This window comes from Macaca thibetana, chromosome 10 (assembly GCF_024542745.1).
Source record: "Macaca thibetana thibetana isolate TM-01 chromosome 10, ASM2454274v1, whole genome shotgun sequence".
Lineage (NCBI taxonomy): Eukaryota > Metazoa > Chordata > Mammalia > Primates > Cercopithecidae > Macaca > Macaca thibetana.
In genome coordinates this window covers 34,406,771-34,424,247 of record NC_065587.1, presented here as the reverse complement: position 1 = coordinate 34,424,247, position 17,477 = coordinate 34,406,771, and the positions used below count along the sequence as shown (strand labels likewise).

At 44.2% G+C, this 17,477-nt stretch overlaps 1 protein-coding gene across 1 annotated transcript in view; it reads right to left on the bottom strand.

Annotated features, from left to right (window-relative positions):
- GAB4 (GRB2 associated binding protein family member 4) overlaps positions 1-14,187 on the bottom strand; it is a 57,305-nt gene extending 43,118 nt beyond the window's left edge. The window contains exon 1 of the mRNA XM_050746054.1: positions 13,832-14,187. Coding sequence (XP_050602011.1) covers positions 13,832-13,903 — 72 coding nt within the window. The 5' untranslated portion in view covers positions 13,904-14,187. The remainder of the gene's footprint in view (positions 1-13,831) is intronic.
- Positions 14,188-17,477: the final 3,290 nt, after the last annotated feature.

Sequence of the window (17,477 nt, the reverse complement as noted above, 5' to 3'; positions counted from 1 at the left end):
GATATGAAGTGACTCAGCTAAAAGCCTTGGTACTGTGCCTCACAGCTAGCAAATATTCAATGAACACTTAAAGAAAAACAAATGTGTGCCTACAGTGATCAGATTCTGTTAGGCAGACTACATATAGGATAAAAGCCACAGGTCATGGTTTCCAGGAGCCTGAAATATTTCTTTTAGCATTTCTTATATTGCATGCTTTCTGATAACACCCTTCTTAGCTTTTTTAAAAATGTGACAATGTTTTTATAGTATCTTCACTTAAAAAGAAAATTGCACTGGGTGTAGAATCTCAGATGATGGTTTTCTTCCTCCAGGGCTGTTGACACATCAGTGCACTGTCTTCTGGCCTCCACTGTTTCTGATAAAAGCTGACTGTCAATCTGGTACAGTGTGGGTTACCCCTGTGGCTACTTTTTTGTTTGTTTTTTGTTTTGAGACAGAGTCTTGCTCGGTTGCCCAGGCTGTAGTGCAGTGGTGCAATCACTGCAACCTCCACCTCCCGGGCTCAAGCGATTCTCCTGCCTCATTTTCCTTACCTTTGTCTTCAGCGATTTGATCATGATGAGCTTATGTACATTCTCCTTTGTGTTTATCCTGCTTGGAATTAGCTGAACTTCTAGGAGCTGTGGACTACTGTTTATGATCAAATTTGGCAAAACTTCAGCTAAATTTTCTTCAAATATTTTTTCTCTCCTCTCCCTCAACCCCTTTCTGGAACTTCAGTTAAACATATGTTCAATTTCATGATACCATCTCACAAAGTGGCTATTCATTTTTCAATTCATTTTTTTCAAGCAGGATAAATAGCATGAAGACAGACAATAGAAATAAACCCAAGTATGTCAGTAATTACATATCCAAATATGACAATAATCACAGCAGCCTGGGGGAGACTGCTAGATGACCTGGGCAAGGAAGGTCTCTTCGAGGTAGTGACATTTTATAACAGCAATCACTTCTACAGAGCCTTACTACACACTGAGCACCATTCCAAATGCTAAATATGTGCGTGTATGTACACATATATACGAATTTATTTATCCTCACAACCTAGTCAAATAGATATTACTACTGCAATGAACAGTTTATGAATTGGGATGCAGAGAAGTAACTTGCCCAAGGGTCACAGAGCCAGTAAGTGGTAGAGCCAAAATTTGAAACCAGAGCACATGCTCTCAATCACCTTACAACACTGCTTGAAAATACCCGCTGAACTAGAAGAATGAGAAGGAGCCAGGCATGTGAAAGTGGTGGAGGAAGCTGCTGCATCCCAGGAAGAGGGAACTGCAAGTGCAAAGGCCCTAAGTGAGGAAGAACTTGGCTCTTTCCAAAGCGAGAAAGGGGCCACTGTGGCTAAATGACAGTGAGAGATGGGAGAATGTGGCACGGGAAATTTGGAAGGTAGCACATGCCACACTAAGCAGTTTATTTCATGGCTAACTCTACCTCAGGGACTGAGCTCCATGCCTTGTATCAACTTTACATTATACAATTTCTTAATACAACAGTCACCTGTGATATAAATTATTTGCACACCACATTTTGTAGAAAGTGAAGCTTCATTCACTAAGTAGATTTGCCTATAATGCAAAGCTATTAGGTAAAGCCACGATTCAAACTACGTGGGACCACCTGCAAAATTCAGGCCACAACCACACAAGACATCAGGTCAAGCTAAATACAATCATTTGTCCAAGAATCATCTCCACCTCCCTAGAGAAGCACCTGGCTATTAACAGAAGATGCACACAGACTTCTAAGAGACTTCTGAATAAGGTGACTGTGAGGGAAATGCTTTGTGCTATGGAACTTCAGATCAGGATTACCTTTATTCTGAATTTGGCTTTGTCCCAGAAAGCCAGAGTTTCTTGTTAATTTCTTCCTTTGTCTACCTCTTGGTTCTAAAACTGCATCTGTATTTCAGATTTATGTCAATATTTAATATTTACTGCTGCTGGAGTTGCCTCCTTTCAGGGCCTCAGTTGAGCCCTGGTAACCTGTATTGATCTGTGGCATTTGTCTCTACCTCAGGCCAGCAGAATGCAGTCTAATGGCTAAGGATCCTCATAAAAAGGGACAATGACCAGCGGTAGGTAAAACGGAGAAAGAGGCCACTGGGAAGTTTAAACATGGTGCAGAACCCACCACAGCACAGCAAAGCGGCTGTAGCCAGACTGCCTCTCTAGATTCTGCCTCTCTGGGCAGGGCATCTCTGAAAGGCAGCATCCCCCCAGTCAGGGGCTTATAGATAAAACTCCCATCTCCCTGGGACAGAGCACCTGGAGGAAGGGGCAGCTGTGGGCACAGCTTCAGCAGACTTAAACGTTCGGCCTGTGGCTTTGAAGAGCACAGTGTATCTCCCGGCACAGCGCCCAAGCTCTGCTAAGGGACAGACTGCCTCCTCAAGTGGGTCCCTGACCCCTGTCCCTCCTGACTGGGAGATATCTCCCAGCAGGGGTTGACAGACAACTCATACAGGAGAGCTCCAGCTGGCATCTGGCAGGTGCCCCTCCGGGACAAAGCTTCCAGAGGAAAGAGCAGGCAGCAATTTTTGCTGTTCTGCAGCCTCCACTGGTGATACCCAGGCAAACAGCGTCTGGAGTGGACCAGCAAACTCCAGCAGACCTGCAGAAGAGAAGCCTGACTATCAGAAGGAAAACTAACAAACAGAAAGCAATAGCACCAACATCAACAAAAAGGACACCCACACAAAAACTCCATCCAAATATCATCAACATCAAAGACCAAAAATAGACAAATCCACAAAGATGAGGAAACACCAGGGCAAAAAGGCTGAAAATTCCAAAATCCAGAATGCGTCTTCTCCTCCAAAAGATCACAACTCCTTGCCAGCAAGGGAACAAAATTGGATGGAGAATGAGTTTGACGAACTGACAGAAGTAGGCTTCAGAAAGGGGGTAAAAACAAACTCCTCCGAGCTAAAGGAGTACATTCTAACCCAATGCAAGGAAACGAAGAACCTTGATAAATGGTTACAGGAACTGCTAACTACGATAACCAGCTTAGAGAAGAACATACATGACTTGATCAAGCTGGAAGCGACAGCATGAGAACTTCGTGAAAAATAAACAAGTGTCAATAGCCAAATTGATCAAGCAGAAGAAAGGATATCAGAGATTAAAGATTAACTTAATGAAATAAAGTGTGAAGACAAGATTAGAGAAAAAAATTTAAAGGAATAGACAAAGCCTCAAAGAAATATGGGACTATGTGAAAAGGTCAAATCTACATTTGAGGTATACGTGAAAATGACGGGGAGAATGGAACCAAATTGGAAAACACTCTTAAAGATATTTATTATCCAGGAGAACTTTCCAAACCCCTCAAGACACATAATTGTCAGATTCACCAAGTTTGAAATGAAGGAAAAAAATGGTAAGGGCAGCCAGAAAGAAAGGTCAGGTTACCCACAAAGAGAAGCCATCAGACTAAAAGCACATCTCTCTGCAGAAACCCTACAAGCCAGAAGAGAGTGAGGGTCAATATTCAACAGTCTTTTTTTTTTTTAAATTATACTTTAAGTTCTATGGTACATGTGCACAACATGCAGGTTACATATGTACACATGTGCCATGTTGGTATGCTGCACCCGTTAACTCGTCATTCACATTAGGTATATCTCCTAATGTTATCCCTCCCCCCTCCCCCTACCCTACAACAGGCCACAGTGTGTGATGTTCCCCACCCTGTGTCCAAGTGTTCTCATTGTTCAATTCCCACCTATGAGTGAGAACATGTGGTGTCTGGTTTTCCGTCCTTGCAATAGTTTGCTGAGAATGATGGATTCCACCTTCATCCATGTCCCTACAAAGGACATGAACTCATCCTTTTTTATGGCTATATAGTATTCCATGGTGTATATGCACCACATTTTCTTAATCCAGTCTATCATTGACAGACATTTGGGTTGGTTCCAAGTTTTTGCTATTGTGAATAGTGCCGCAATAAACATAAGTGTGCATGTGTCTTTATAGCAGCATGATTTATAATCCTTTGGGTATATGCCCAGTAATGGGATGGCTGGGTCAAATGGTATTTCTAGTTCTAGATCCTTGAGGAATCGTCACACCATCTGCCACAATGGTTGAATTAGTTTACAGTCCCACCAACATTGTAAAAGCATTCCTATTTCTCCACATCCTCTCCAGCACCTGTTGTTTCCTGACTTTTTAATGATCACCATTCTAACTGGTGTGAGATGGTATCTCATTGTGGTTTTGATTCACATTTCTCTAATGGCCAGTGATGCTGAACATTTTTTCATGTGTCTGTTGGCTGCACAAATGTCTTCTTTTGAGAAGCGTCTGCTCATATCCTTTGCCCACTTTTTGATGGGGTTGATTTTTTTTGTAAATTTGTTTAAATTCTTTGTAGATCCTGGACATTAGCCCTTTGTCAGATGGGTAGACTGTAAAAATTTTCTCCCATTCTGTGGGTTGCCTGTTCACTCTGATGCTAGTTTCTTTCGCTGTGCAGAAGCTCTTTAGCTTAATTAGATCCCATTTTTAATTTTGGCTTTTGTTGCCATTTCTTTTGGTGTTTTAGTCATGAAGTCCTTACCCTTGCCCATGCCTACATCCTGAATGGTATTGCCTAGATTTTTTTCTAGGGTTTTTACGGTTTTAGGCCTAACATTTAAGTCTTTAATCCATCTTGAATTAATTTTTCTATAAGGTGTAAAGAAGGGATCCAGTTTCATCTTTCTACATGTGGCTAGCCAGTTTTCCCAGCATCAGTTATTAAATAGGGAATCTTTTCCCCATTTCTTGTTTTTGTCAGGTTTGTCAAATATCAGATGGTTGTAGATGTGTGGTATTATTTCTGAAGGCTCTGTTCTGTTCCATTGGTCCATATCCCTGTTTTGGTACCGGTACCATGCTGTTTTGGTTACTGTAGCCTTGTAGTATAGTTTGAAGTCAGGTAGCATGATGCCTCCAGCTTTGTGCTTTTGGCTTAGGATTGTCTTGGCAATGCGGGCTCTTTTTTGGTTCCATATGAACTTTAAAGTAGTTTTTTCCAATTCTGTGAAGAAAGTCATTGGTAGCTTGATGGGGATGGCACTGAATCTATAAATTACCTTGGGCAGTATGGCCATTTTCATGATATTGATTCTTGCTATCCATGAGCAAGGAATGTTCTTCCATTTGTTTGTGTCCTCTTTTATTTCGTTCAGCAGTGGTTTCTAGTTCTCCTGGAAGAGGTCTTTCACATCCCTTGTAAGTTGCATTCCTAGGTATTTTATTCTCTTTGAAGCCATTGTGAATGGGAGTTCACTCAGGATTTGGCTGTTTGTCTGTTATTGGTGTAGAGGAATGCTTGTGATTTTTGCACACTGATTTTGTATCCTGAGAATTTGCTGAAGTTGCTTATCAGCTTTTTAGGCTGAGATGATGGGGTTTTCTAAATATACAATCATGTCATCTTCAAACAGGGACGATTTGACTTCCTCTTTTCCTAACTGAATACCCTTTATTTCTTTCTCCTGCCTGATTGCCCTTGCCAGAACTTCCAACACTATGTTGAATAGGAGTGGTGAGAGAGGACATCCCTGTCCTGTGCCAGTTTTCAAAGGGAATGCTTCCAGTTTTTGCCCATTCAGTATGATATTGGCTATGGGTCTGTCATAAATAGCTCTTATTATTTTGAGATACATCTCATCAATACCTAATTTATCGAGAGTTTTTAGCATGAAGGGCTGTTGAATTTTATCAAAGGCCTTTTCTGTATCTATTGAGATAATCATGTGGTTTTTGTCTTTGGTTCTGTTTATATGCTAGATTACATTTAGTGATTTGTCTATGTTGAACCAGCCTTGCATCCCAGGGATGAAGCCAACTTGATCTTGGTGGATAAGCTTTTTGATGTGCTGCTGGATTCGGATTGCCAGTATTTTATTGAGGATTTTTGCATCGATGTTCATCAGGGATACTGTTCTAAAATTCTCTTTTTTGTTGTTGTTGTGTCTCTGACAGGCTTTGGTATCACGATGATGTTGGCCTCATAAAATCAGTTAGGGAGGATTCCCTCTTTTTCTATTGACTGGAATAGTTTCAGGAGGAATGGTACCAGCTCCTCTTTGCACCTCTGGTAGAATTCGGCTATGAATCTGTCCGGACCTGGACTTTTTTTAGGTTGGTAGGCTATTAATCACTGCCTCAATTTCAGAACCTGTTATTGGTCTATTCAGGGATTCAACTTCTTCCTGGTTTAGTCTTGGGAGGGTGTCCAGGAATGTATCCATCTCTTCTAGATTTTCTATTTTATTTGCATAGAGGTGTTTATACTATTCTCTGACGGTAGTTTGTATTTCTGTGGGATCAGTGGTGATATCCCCCTTAACATTTTTTATTGCATCTATTTGATTCTTCTTTCCTTCTTTATTAGTCTTGCTAGTGGTCTATCAATTTTATTGATCTTTTCAAACATTGAATCAAACATTGATTCACTGATTTTTTTAAGGGTTTTTTGTGTCTCTATCTCCTTCAGTTCTGCTCTGATCTATTTCTTCCCTTCTGCTAGCTTTTGAATGTGTTTGCTCTTGCTTCTCTAGTTCTTTTAATTGTGATGTTAGGGTGTCAATTTAAATCTTTCCTTCTTTCTCTTGTGGGCATTTAGTGCTATAAATTTCCCTCTACATACTGCTTTAAATGTGTCCCAGAGATTCTGGTATGTTGTGTCTTTGTTCTCATTGGTTTCAAAGAACATCTTTATTTCTGTCTTCTTTTCGTTATGTTGTTCAGTTTCCATGTAGTTGAGCGGTTTTTAGTGAGTTTCTTAATCCTGAGTTCTAGTTTGATTGTACTGTGGTCTGAGAGATAGTTTGTTATCATTTCTGTTCTTTTACATTTGCTGAGGAGTGCTTTACTTCCAACTATGTCGTCAATTTTGGAATAAATGTGATGTATTGCTGAGAAGAATGTATATTCTGTTGATTTGGGGTGGAGAGTTCTGTAGATGTCTATTACGTCCACTTGGTGCAGAGCTGAGTTCAATTCCTGCATATCCTTGTTTACTTTCTGTCTCGTTGATCTGTCTAATGTTGACAGTGGGGTGTTAAAGTCTCCCATTATTATTGTGTAGGAGTCTAAGTCTCTTTGTAGGTCTCTAAGGACTTGCTTTATGAATCTGGGTGCTCCTGTATTGGGTGCATATATATTTAGGATAGGTAGCTCTTCTTGTTGAATTGATCCCTTTACCATTATGTAATGGCCTTCTTTGTCTCTTCTGATCCTTGTTGGTTTAAAGTCTGTTTTATCAGAGACTAGGATTGCAACCCCTGCTTTTTTTGTTTTGTTTTGTTTTCCATTTGCTTAGTAGATCTTCCTCCATCCCTTTATTTTGAGCCTATGTGTGTCTCTGCATGTGAGATGGGTCTCCTAAATATAGCACACTGGTGGGTCTTGACTCTTTATCCAATTTGCCAGTCTGTGTCTTTTAATTGGAGCATTTAGCCCATTTACATTTAAGGTTAATGTTATTATGTGTTTGAGCTTCCAGGCCGCTTTGTTTACCTACTCAAGCCTCAGCAATGGTGGACGCCCCTCCACCAGCCTCCCTGCCGCCTCACAGTTTGATCTCAGACTGCTGTGCTAGCAGTGTGCACGGCTCTGTGGGCGTGGGACCCTCCGAGCCAGGCGCAGGATATAATCTCCTGGTGTGCCATTTGCTAAGGCCTTTGGAAAAGCGCAGTATTAGGGTTGGAGTGTCCTGATTTTCTAGGTACCATCTGTCATGGCTTCCCTTTGCTAGGAAAGGGAATTCCCCAACCCCTTGCACTTCCTGGGTGACGCGATTCACTGCCCCGCTCCATGGGCTGCCCCCACTGTCTGACAAGCCCCTGTGAGATTAACGTGGTACCTCAGTTGGAAATGCAGAAATCACCCACCTTCTGCATCACTCACGCTGGGAGCTGCAGACTGGAGCTGTTCCTATTCGGCCATCTTGGAACCTCCATTTTCAACATTCTTAAAGAAAATAATTTTCAACCCAGAATTTCATATCCAGTTAAATGAAGGTTCATAAGCAAAGGAGAAATAAAATCCTTTACAGACCAGAAAATGCTAAGAGATTCTGTCACCACCAGGTCTGCCTTACAAGAGTTCCTGAGGAACCACTAAATATGGAAAGGAAAAACCAGTACCAGCTATTGCAAAAACATACCAAAATGTAAAGACCATCGACATGATGAAGATACTGCACCAACTAACAGGCAAAATAACCAGCTAGCATAATGACAGGATCAAATTCTCACATAGCAATATTAACCTTAAATGTAAATGGGCTAAATGCCCCAATTAAAAGACAAAGATTAGCAAATTGGATAGAGTCAAGACCCATCAGTGTGCTGTATTCAGGAGACCCATCTCATGTGCAAAGGCACACATAGGCTCAAAATAAAGGAGTGGAGGAATATTTACCAAGCAAATGGAGAGCAAAAAAAAGCAGGGGTTGCAATCCTAGTCTCTGATAAAACACACTTTAAACCAACAAACATCAAAAGAGACAAAGAAGGCAATTACATAATGGTAAAGGGATCAATTCAACAAGAAGAGCTAACTACCCTAAGTATATATATGCATCCAAGACATGGGCACCCAGATTGATAAAGCAAGTTCTCAGAGACCTAAAAAGAGATTTAGACTCCCACACAGTAATAGTGGGAGACTTTAACACCCCATTGTCAATATTAGGCAGATCATCAAGACAGAAACGAAACAAGGATATTCAGAACTTGAACTCAGCCCTGGACCAAGTGGACTTAATAGACATCTACAGAGCTCCCCACCTGAAATCAACAGAATATACATTTTTCTGAGCACCACATAGCACTCACTTATTCTAAAATTGACTACATAATTGGAAGTAAAACACTCCTCAGCAAATGCAAATGAATGGAAATCATAGCAAACAGTCTCTTAGACCACAATGCAACCAAATTAGAACCCAGGAATAAGAAACTCACTCAAAAATGCACAACTACATGGAAACTGAAAAACCTGCTTCTGAACGATTACTGGGTAAATAACAAAATTAAGGCAGAAATAAAGATCTTCTTTTCTGAAACCAATGGAAACAAAGACACAATGTACCATAATCTCTGGGACACGGCTAAACCAGTGTTTAGAGGGAAATGTATAGCACTAAATGCCCACAAGAGAAAGCGAGAAAGATCTAAAATCGACACCCTAACATCAAAATTAAAAGAACTAGAGAAGCAAGAGCAAACACATTCAAAAGCTAGCAGAAGGCAAGAAATAACTAAGATCAGAACAGAGCTGAAGGAGATACAGACAAAAAAAAAAACTTCAAAAAATCAATAAATTTAGCAGTTGTTTTTTTAAAGATTAACAAATTAGACAGACCACTAGCCAGACTAACAAGAATCAAATAGACACAACAAAGAAGAATCAAATAGACACAACAAAAAATGATAGAGGAGTATCACCACTGATCCCACAGAAATCATCAGAGAATACCATAAACACCTCTATGCAAGTAAACTAGGAAATCCATATGAAATGAATAAATTCCTGGACACATACACCCTCCCAAGACTAAACCAGGAAGAAGTCAAATCTCTGAATAGACCAATAATGAGTTCTGAAATTGAGGCAGTAATTAATAGCCTATCAACAACAACAAAAAAAGTCCAGCACCAGACCGATTCACAGACGAATTCTACCAGAGGTACAAAGAAGAGCTGGTACCATTCCTTCTGAAACTATTCCAAACAATGAAAAAGAAGGACTCCTCCCTAATTCATTTTATGAGGCCAGTATCATCCTGATGCAAAACCCTAGCAGAGACACAACAAAAAAAGAAAATTTCAGGCCAATATTCCTAATGAACATCAATGCAAAAATCCTCAATAAAATACTGGCAAACCAAACCCAGCAGCACATCAAAAAGCTTATTGACCACGATCAAGTCAACTTCATTCCAAGGATGCAAGGCTGGTTCAATATACACAAATCAATAAATGTAATCTGTCACATAAAAAGAACCAATGACAAAAACCACATGATTATCTCAAGCGATGCAGAAAAGGCCTTCAATAAAATTCAACACCCCTTCGTGCTAAAAACTCTCAATAAACTAAGTATTGATGGAACATATCTCAAAATAATAAGAGTTATTTATGACAATCAATAAACATAATCCATCACATAAAAAGAACCAATGACAAAAACCACATAATTATCTCAATAGATGCAGAAAAGGCCTTCGATAAAATTCAACACCCCTTCGGGCTAAAACCTCTCAATAAACTAAGTATTAATGGAATGTATCTCAAAATAATAAGAGTTATTTATGACAAACCCACAGCTAATATCCTACTGAATGGGCAAAAGCTAGAAGGATTCCCTTTGAAAACTGGCACAAGACAAGGATGCTCTCTCTCACCACTCCTATTCAACACAGTATTGGAAGTTCTGGCCAGCACAATCAGGCAAGAGAAAGAAATAAAGGGTATTCAAATAGGAAGAGAGGAAGTTAAATTGTCTCTGTTTGCAGATGACATGATTCCACATTTAGAAAACCCCATCGTCTCAGCCCAAAAACTCCTTAAACTTCAGTGAAGTCTCAGGATACAAAATCCATGTGCAAAAATCACAAGGATTCCTATACACCAATAATAGACAAATAGAGTACCAAATCTTGAGTGAACTCCCATTCACAATTGCTACCAAGAGAATAAAATACCTAGGAATACAATTTACAAGAGATGTGAAGGACCTCTTCAAGGAGAACTACAAACCACTGCTCAAGGAAATAAGAACTACAAACCACTACTCAAGGAAGTAAGAGAGGACACAAACAAATGGAAGAACATTCCATGCTCATGGATAGGAAGAATCAATATCGTGAAAACGGCCATACTGCCCAAAGAATTTACAGATTCAATGCTATTACAATCAAGCTACCATTGATTTTCTTCACAGAATTAGAAATATCCACTTTAAATTTCATACAGAACCAAAAAAGAGCCCATATAGCCAAGAAAATCTTAAGCAAAAATAACAAAGCTGGAGGCATCACGCTACCCAACTTCAAACTGTACTACAAGGTTACAGTAACCGAAACAGCGTGGTACTGGTACCAAGACAGACATATAGACCAATGAAACAGAACAGAGGCCTCAGAAACAACACCACACATCTACAACCATCTCATCTTTGAGAAACCTGACAAAAACTAGCAATGGGGAAAGGGTTCCCTATTTAATAAATGGTGTTGGGAAAACTGGCTAGCCATATGCAGAAAACTGAAAGTAGACCCCTTCCTTACACCTTACACAAAAATTAACTCAGTTCTGAAAGAGGTCAGGGTCAAGATGGATTAAAGACTTAAACGTAAGACCTAAAACCATAGAAACCCTAGGAGAAAACCTAGGCAATACCATTCAGGACAAAGGCATGGGCAAAGACTTCATAACTAAAACACCAAAAGCAATGGCAACAAAAGCCAAAATTGACAAATGGGATCTAATTAAACTAAAGAGCTTCTGCATAGCAAAATAAACTATCATCAGAGTGAACAGGCAACCTACCAAATGGGAGAAATTTTTTCCAATCCATCTATCTGACAAAGGGCTAATATCCAGAATCTGTAAGGAATTTAAACAAATTTACAAGAAAAAAACAACAACACTGTCAAAAAGTGGGCAAAGGATATGAACAGGCACTTATCAGAAAAAGATATTTATGTGGCCAACAAACATGAAAAAAAGCTCACTATCACTGGTCATTAAAGAAATGCAAATCAAAACCACAAGATACCATCTCACGCCAGTTAGAATGGCGATCATTAAAAAGTCAGGAAACGACAGATGCTGGAGAGGATGTGGAGAAATAGGAATGCTTTTACACTGTTGGTTGGAGTGTAAATTAGTTCAAGCACTGTGAAAGACAGTGTGGCAATTCCTCACGGAATTGCCTTCAACACCCCTTCAGAAAACTACACTGCAGAAAACTACACTGCAGTGCACACTGTCCCTCAGGATCTCGAACTAGAAATACCATTTGACCCAGCAATCCCATTACTGGGTATATACCCAAAGGATTATAAATCATTCTACTATAAAGACAAATGCACCCGTATGTTTATTGCAGCACTATTCACAACAGCAAAGACTTGGAACCAACCCAAATGCCCATCAATAACAGACTGGATAAAGAAAATGTGGCACATATACACTATAGAATACTACGCAGCCATAAAAAAGTATGAGTTCATGTCCCCGGCAGGGACATGGATGAAGCTGGAAACCATCATTCGCAGCAAACTTACACTGGAACAGAAAACCAAATACCGCATGTTCTCACTCATAAGTGGGATTTGAACAATGAGAACATATGGGCACAGAGAGGGGAACATGACACAACGTGGCCTATTGGGGTTGGGGGGCAGGGGAAGGGAAAGCATTAGGAGAAACACCTAATGTAGATGACGGGTTGATGGGTGCAGCAAACCACCATGACACGTGTATATGTATTTAACAAATCTCCACGTTCTGCACATGATAGTATCCCAGAACTTAAAGTATAATAAAAACTTGAAAAAACAAATGGAGAAAGACAAGAACGCAGAATTGGTTATAGCCCAGGGAAGCAGAGGAGAGGGAAGATGACTATAGGATCAGCTTATTCTGGATAGATTCTCGAAGGGCTGGACCTGGGGCTAAGGAATAAGCGAGAAAAGCCTCTTTTATGTACCTTGGCATAATCATACTGACTTCCAACAGTTACTGTTTCCTCAATAAAACTGTTGAAATTGGCCGGGCGCGGTGGCTCAAGCCTGTAATCCCAGCACTTTGGAAGGCCGAGACGGGCGGATCACGAGGTCAGGAGATCGAGACCATCCTGGCTAACACGGTGAAACCCCGTCTCTACTAAGAAATACAAAAAACTAGCCGGGCGAGGTGGCAGGCGCCTGTAGTCCCAGCTACTTGGGAGGCTGAGGCAGGAGAATGGCGTGAACCCGGGAGGCGGAGCTTGCAGTGAGCTGAGATCTGGCCACTGCACTCCAGCCTGGGCTACAGAGTGAGACTCCGTCTCAAAAAAAAAAAAAAAAAAAAAAAAAAAAAAATTGTTGAAATTTAGAACGACACTCTTCAAATTAGCCACTAGGAGGAAGGGCAGCCAATCTTCTTTTTTTCTAAATCGTTTAACCACGTGAATTAATATATAGAAAACTACACTGCAGTGCACACTGTCCCTCAGCAGGCGTGGAGGCGTGGAAGGACGCGAATGACCCCGGGAATGGCGGGCGAGGAGGGAAGAGAAGCTGGTGTGAGGCGCCTGCGTTTTCTTGGGGACCGGGAGGGCAGAGGAGGGGGTGTGAGGTGCCTGCCTTCTCGGGGCTCGGGAAGGAAGAGAGCAGGTTTGAGGCGCCTGCCTTCCTTGGGGCCTGGGAGGAAAGGAGAGGGTGCGAGGTGCCCGCCATTCTCAGGGCCTGGGAGGGAAGGGGAGCGGGTGCGAGGTTCCTGTCCTTTGTGAGGCTGCGGAGCCTGCTGTGAGTCCGCAAAGCCTGGTCTCCTTTTCCGCCCACTCTCCGACCTGCAGGCCCACGGCGCTCAGGGTAAAAGGGTCCCCAGCCCCGGAATCAACTCCCTGGGACTCGGAACGCAACCCACGCAAACCCGGACCCCGTCTCTCGCTGGCGGGGAGTGGCCTTCGCATGCAGACGTGGAGAAGTCGCCTCCACCCACAGCTCCTCCCGTGGACCCATGCCGCCTCCCCCACACCCCTCCCGGAGCCCCCAGACCCTCCGCAGCGCTCCTGGTCCCTCCCCCACTGCCCGCACTCACAAAGAGCCTCAACTTCTCCTCGGGGGGTGACTTCCTCAGCCAGCCGCTGTGCAGCACGTGGCCACTTGTCATGCTCCGCCTGCGGGGCCGCTTCCGGGCCACGAAGACGAAGGCGCAAATGTTGGGTCCGGTGGTCACAGCTCCCGGGAGGGGGAGGGGGACGGCAGGGAAATGGGGTCCGCGACTCACAGTGAAGGTGCGGTGACAGGGCGAGAGGGTGCTGCTGGAGGTGGGGTGTGGGGGGCGGCTTGCGGTTCCCTGGGACTGCGGGGTCGAAAGCGCAGTTTTGGGGGAGGTCCGGGTCAGAGGTGAAGCTCGTGGGCAGGGCGGGACCCGCGCGCAGGCGCTCACAGGCGGGGGCGGGGTTCAGGTTCCGGCTGGGCTTTGAGTTCTGGTTAAGGCTTGCGCCTGTGGTTCGGATTCCAATTTGAGGGGGAGTTTGGGAGTAAAGTTTAGACAAGGCCTCTGGTTTAGGGTTTGGGTTGGGGATTGGGGTGGGGACTTGCACCCTAGGTCAGCCTGGGTGCATCTCATCGGGACCACCGGGGTGGGGGACATGGGCTGGGCGGCTCCTTGGGAGAGGGGGGACAGGGAGCACAGCTGGTGGGGAGGACAAGAACGAGGCGCGCAGCAGAGCGTCAGATGCTGAGTCCCAGGCGCCAGGTGAGGAAAGACAACGGAAGAGTTCAGGTTCCTGCTGGGGTTTGAGTTCCAGTTCGGGATTCGGCCTGTGGTTTACCTTCTGGCTTGAGGTGGGGTTTGGGGTCAAGGTTCAGGCTAGGACTTGAGTTCTGGGTTGCAGTTTGGGGCTGGGGTTAGGTTTTAGAGTGAGGGTTTGGGCTGTTTGTGTTGTGTATGTTTGTGAAAGTATTGGGATGTCGCTGTGTGCGCGTGTGTGTACTTATGTCACGTGCGTGCATGTGTCAGCGTGTGCATGCATCAGTGTGTGCATGTGTGAGTGTTCGTGAAGTGTGGCACCGAGAGCCAACCCCTCTCCTCGCATTTATGCCCCACTGTCTTATCCTGGTTAGGGTGCGCTTTACAAGTTCCTTCCCTGGGCCAGTTGGAGGTTCGCATGTTGCCTGGGGAGAGAAGGGAAGGAGAGAAGAGGTGGAAGAGGAGGGCGGCTTGGCCTCAACCAGACCCTGCGTCATGGGGACCAAGAAGCCGGAGGTCCTTGTCTCCTGCCTCTGTAGGAGCTTGGTTTGCTTCTTTGTTCACATATTGTGTGAAAGCACAGCTGGGGGCATCTGATGTGCACAGGATCTGTTCTTGCCCCTGCAGATGTCTTAGAGAACAGGACAGACAACGGGCGTCTTCAGTAAGCCATTGCCAATGTGCACTGCGTGTCAGCTTACAAGAGGGGCACAGGGGCCTCATCAGGTAGCAGGGAGGATGCAAGGAAGAGTGTGTGGGAATGGGGGTGCTGGGTGGGGCCAGGTGAGTGGGTGCCTGGCTTCTCCTTAGAGCAAAGGAAAGTGCTGAAGAGCGTGAAACTGTGACATGTTATGCTTTATGTTTTGAGAATGGATTGCGGGAACAAGCAGACATGGGGGACCTGATGAGGGCCAGTGGGATGTCCACAGAGATAAGATTTGGTTTGAGCTGGTAAGAAAAGTGGAGATGAAGCCAAGTGGAGGAAATTGCAGGGTCTTGAGACTGAGGAGACATGTGGGTGGATGAGATATGAGTAGTGACCCTGAGGTGGGGAATGGGGGGACAACCCGGAGGGGAGGTTGGTGAGGTGTATTTGGACCTATTGGGTTGGAACCCTAGGCAACATCCTCATGGGAGGACCAGTGGGTCCTGGTCAGGCAGACATGGTGCTCAGGGAGACATTGGATGAGGTAGGAGCCATAGACCCTCTGCTGATGGCAAGGATGGGGTTCCTGGAGGTGCTGGCTCCCTCTACAGGCTGCAGTCATGGCAAGTCAATTCTAAACTCACCATCACAGCTCACACTGTATATAGGACGTATGCCTTAGTATAAATCAGTTAGCCAGGGAGGCCACAGGGTACCCAGTTGGATCCTGCCCTGAGAGTAGGTTTGGATGGGGTGAGAGGGGAGAGAGGCAGTGGCAGGGATGAGGCAGATGAGCTCTTCCTGGTTGGAAGGGAGCTCAGCCCCTGCAGTGACCTCATGCCAACTGGGGCCTCAGCAGGAGCCCCTACCTGGGTCCCCATGGACCTCTGACTGTCTTCTGGCCTCGGGGTGGAAAGAACCCTCTTCCAGAATATGTCCTCTCCAGCAACATTCTTCCAGCCCCCTACAGTGCGCACAGTGGGAACTTCAGGAGCGTGCAGAGACTGCCACAGCGCATGGAGGGCAGGTGTTGCCCCAAGGTCTAGCCTGCCCAGGATGTTGGCTTTGATGATGGTTGGGGGACTTGTCAGTGTCTTGAGCCTTTTATATATATATATACAGTGAGTTTAAATTTATCCTCTGTGTCTCAAGTGGACAAAAAAAAAAACAACCACTTTACTTTCCATTGATGATTTATTTTTCTTGTGTCTTCCGTTGCATGGCTGATGGGAAAATGTAAGTTTCTCATAACTTATCTCTATTTCCTCTGGTTTGCAACTGTCTGCGCCCACCGTAGGGCTCACCTCCTCCTTCTGTGAGGGTCTGTCCTGTGGCCATGGGGAAAGGTCCCTGGCACTGATACTGCCCTTGGGACCCTCACTGACCCTGGGCTCCTGGTCTGCCCACCTCTTCGGTTCCCCTGGGGTCACACATTGGTACCAGAGCCAGGAATGGGCTCTGCATTTCCTCCTCTTTGAGCCCTGTCTGGCTCCTACAGCCCATGTATTGGTGAACTACTTGGGGGTCACAAAGACCCTCCCCTCCCTGCTGAGCTGGCAGTTCATGCCCCATGGGTGGGAGGAGGGGCAGAGGGAGAGCTCTGGGAGGTGGGCTCCAGTGTCCTCCCTCAGGCTTCTCACTGTGGGCAAAGGGCACAAGGCATGAGGTCCCTGGGGTCCGGACCAAGCTGACCTGGGTCTTCAGCAATCAGGAAATAACTTTTATCTTAGAAATGCAAGTGTTTCTAATTATCAGGTCCAGAAGGAGGCATTAAAATGAGACCACAGTCATGTCCTACTCCCTCACATTGAGCTGTGTATTCATTTCTTGATACTGCTGTTGCCACAAGTAGCTTTGAATTTACCTCATAATGCCACACCAGATGCCATACCCCACACCCTATAGCTTAACAGTGTCACACCGGATGCCATACATCGCACCCTGTAGCTTAACAGTGTACAGCCCATCACTAAGGAGTGTTATTGCTATGAACCAACTAACATTCCTGAGGAATTGTATTTGCCCCTTCCCTATCCCCCTTGTTTTGCCTTTAAAAATCGGCTCATAACTGCTGCTAATTGGAGTGTATATTCAGGATAACTTGAATCTATGCTCCGGAGTTGCAATCCTGAAGTTTGTCTCAAATAAACTCTCTACTAACATTAACTTTGTCTCAACTTCTTCCTTGTAGGGTGACACCAGGGTCTCCTTTCCTGGTCCTGCGGCTTCCCTGGACCCTGTGTGGCAGAGATATCCCCTCCACACAGTATTGCCAGCGTATTATGCAAAAAAAACCATTTTCCCTTTCAACAGGGGACCTAGTTCTTAGGATTGTTCAAAAAT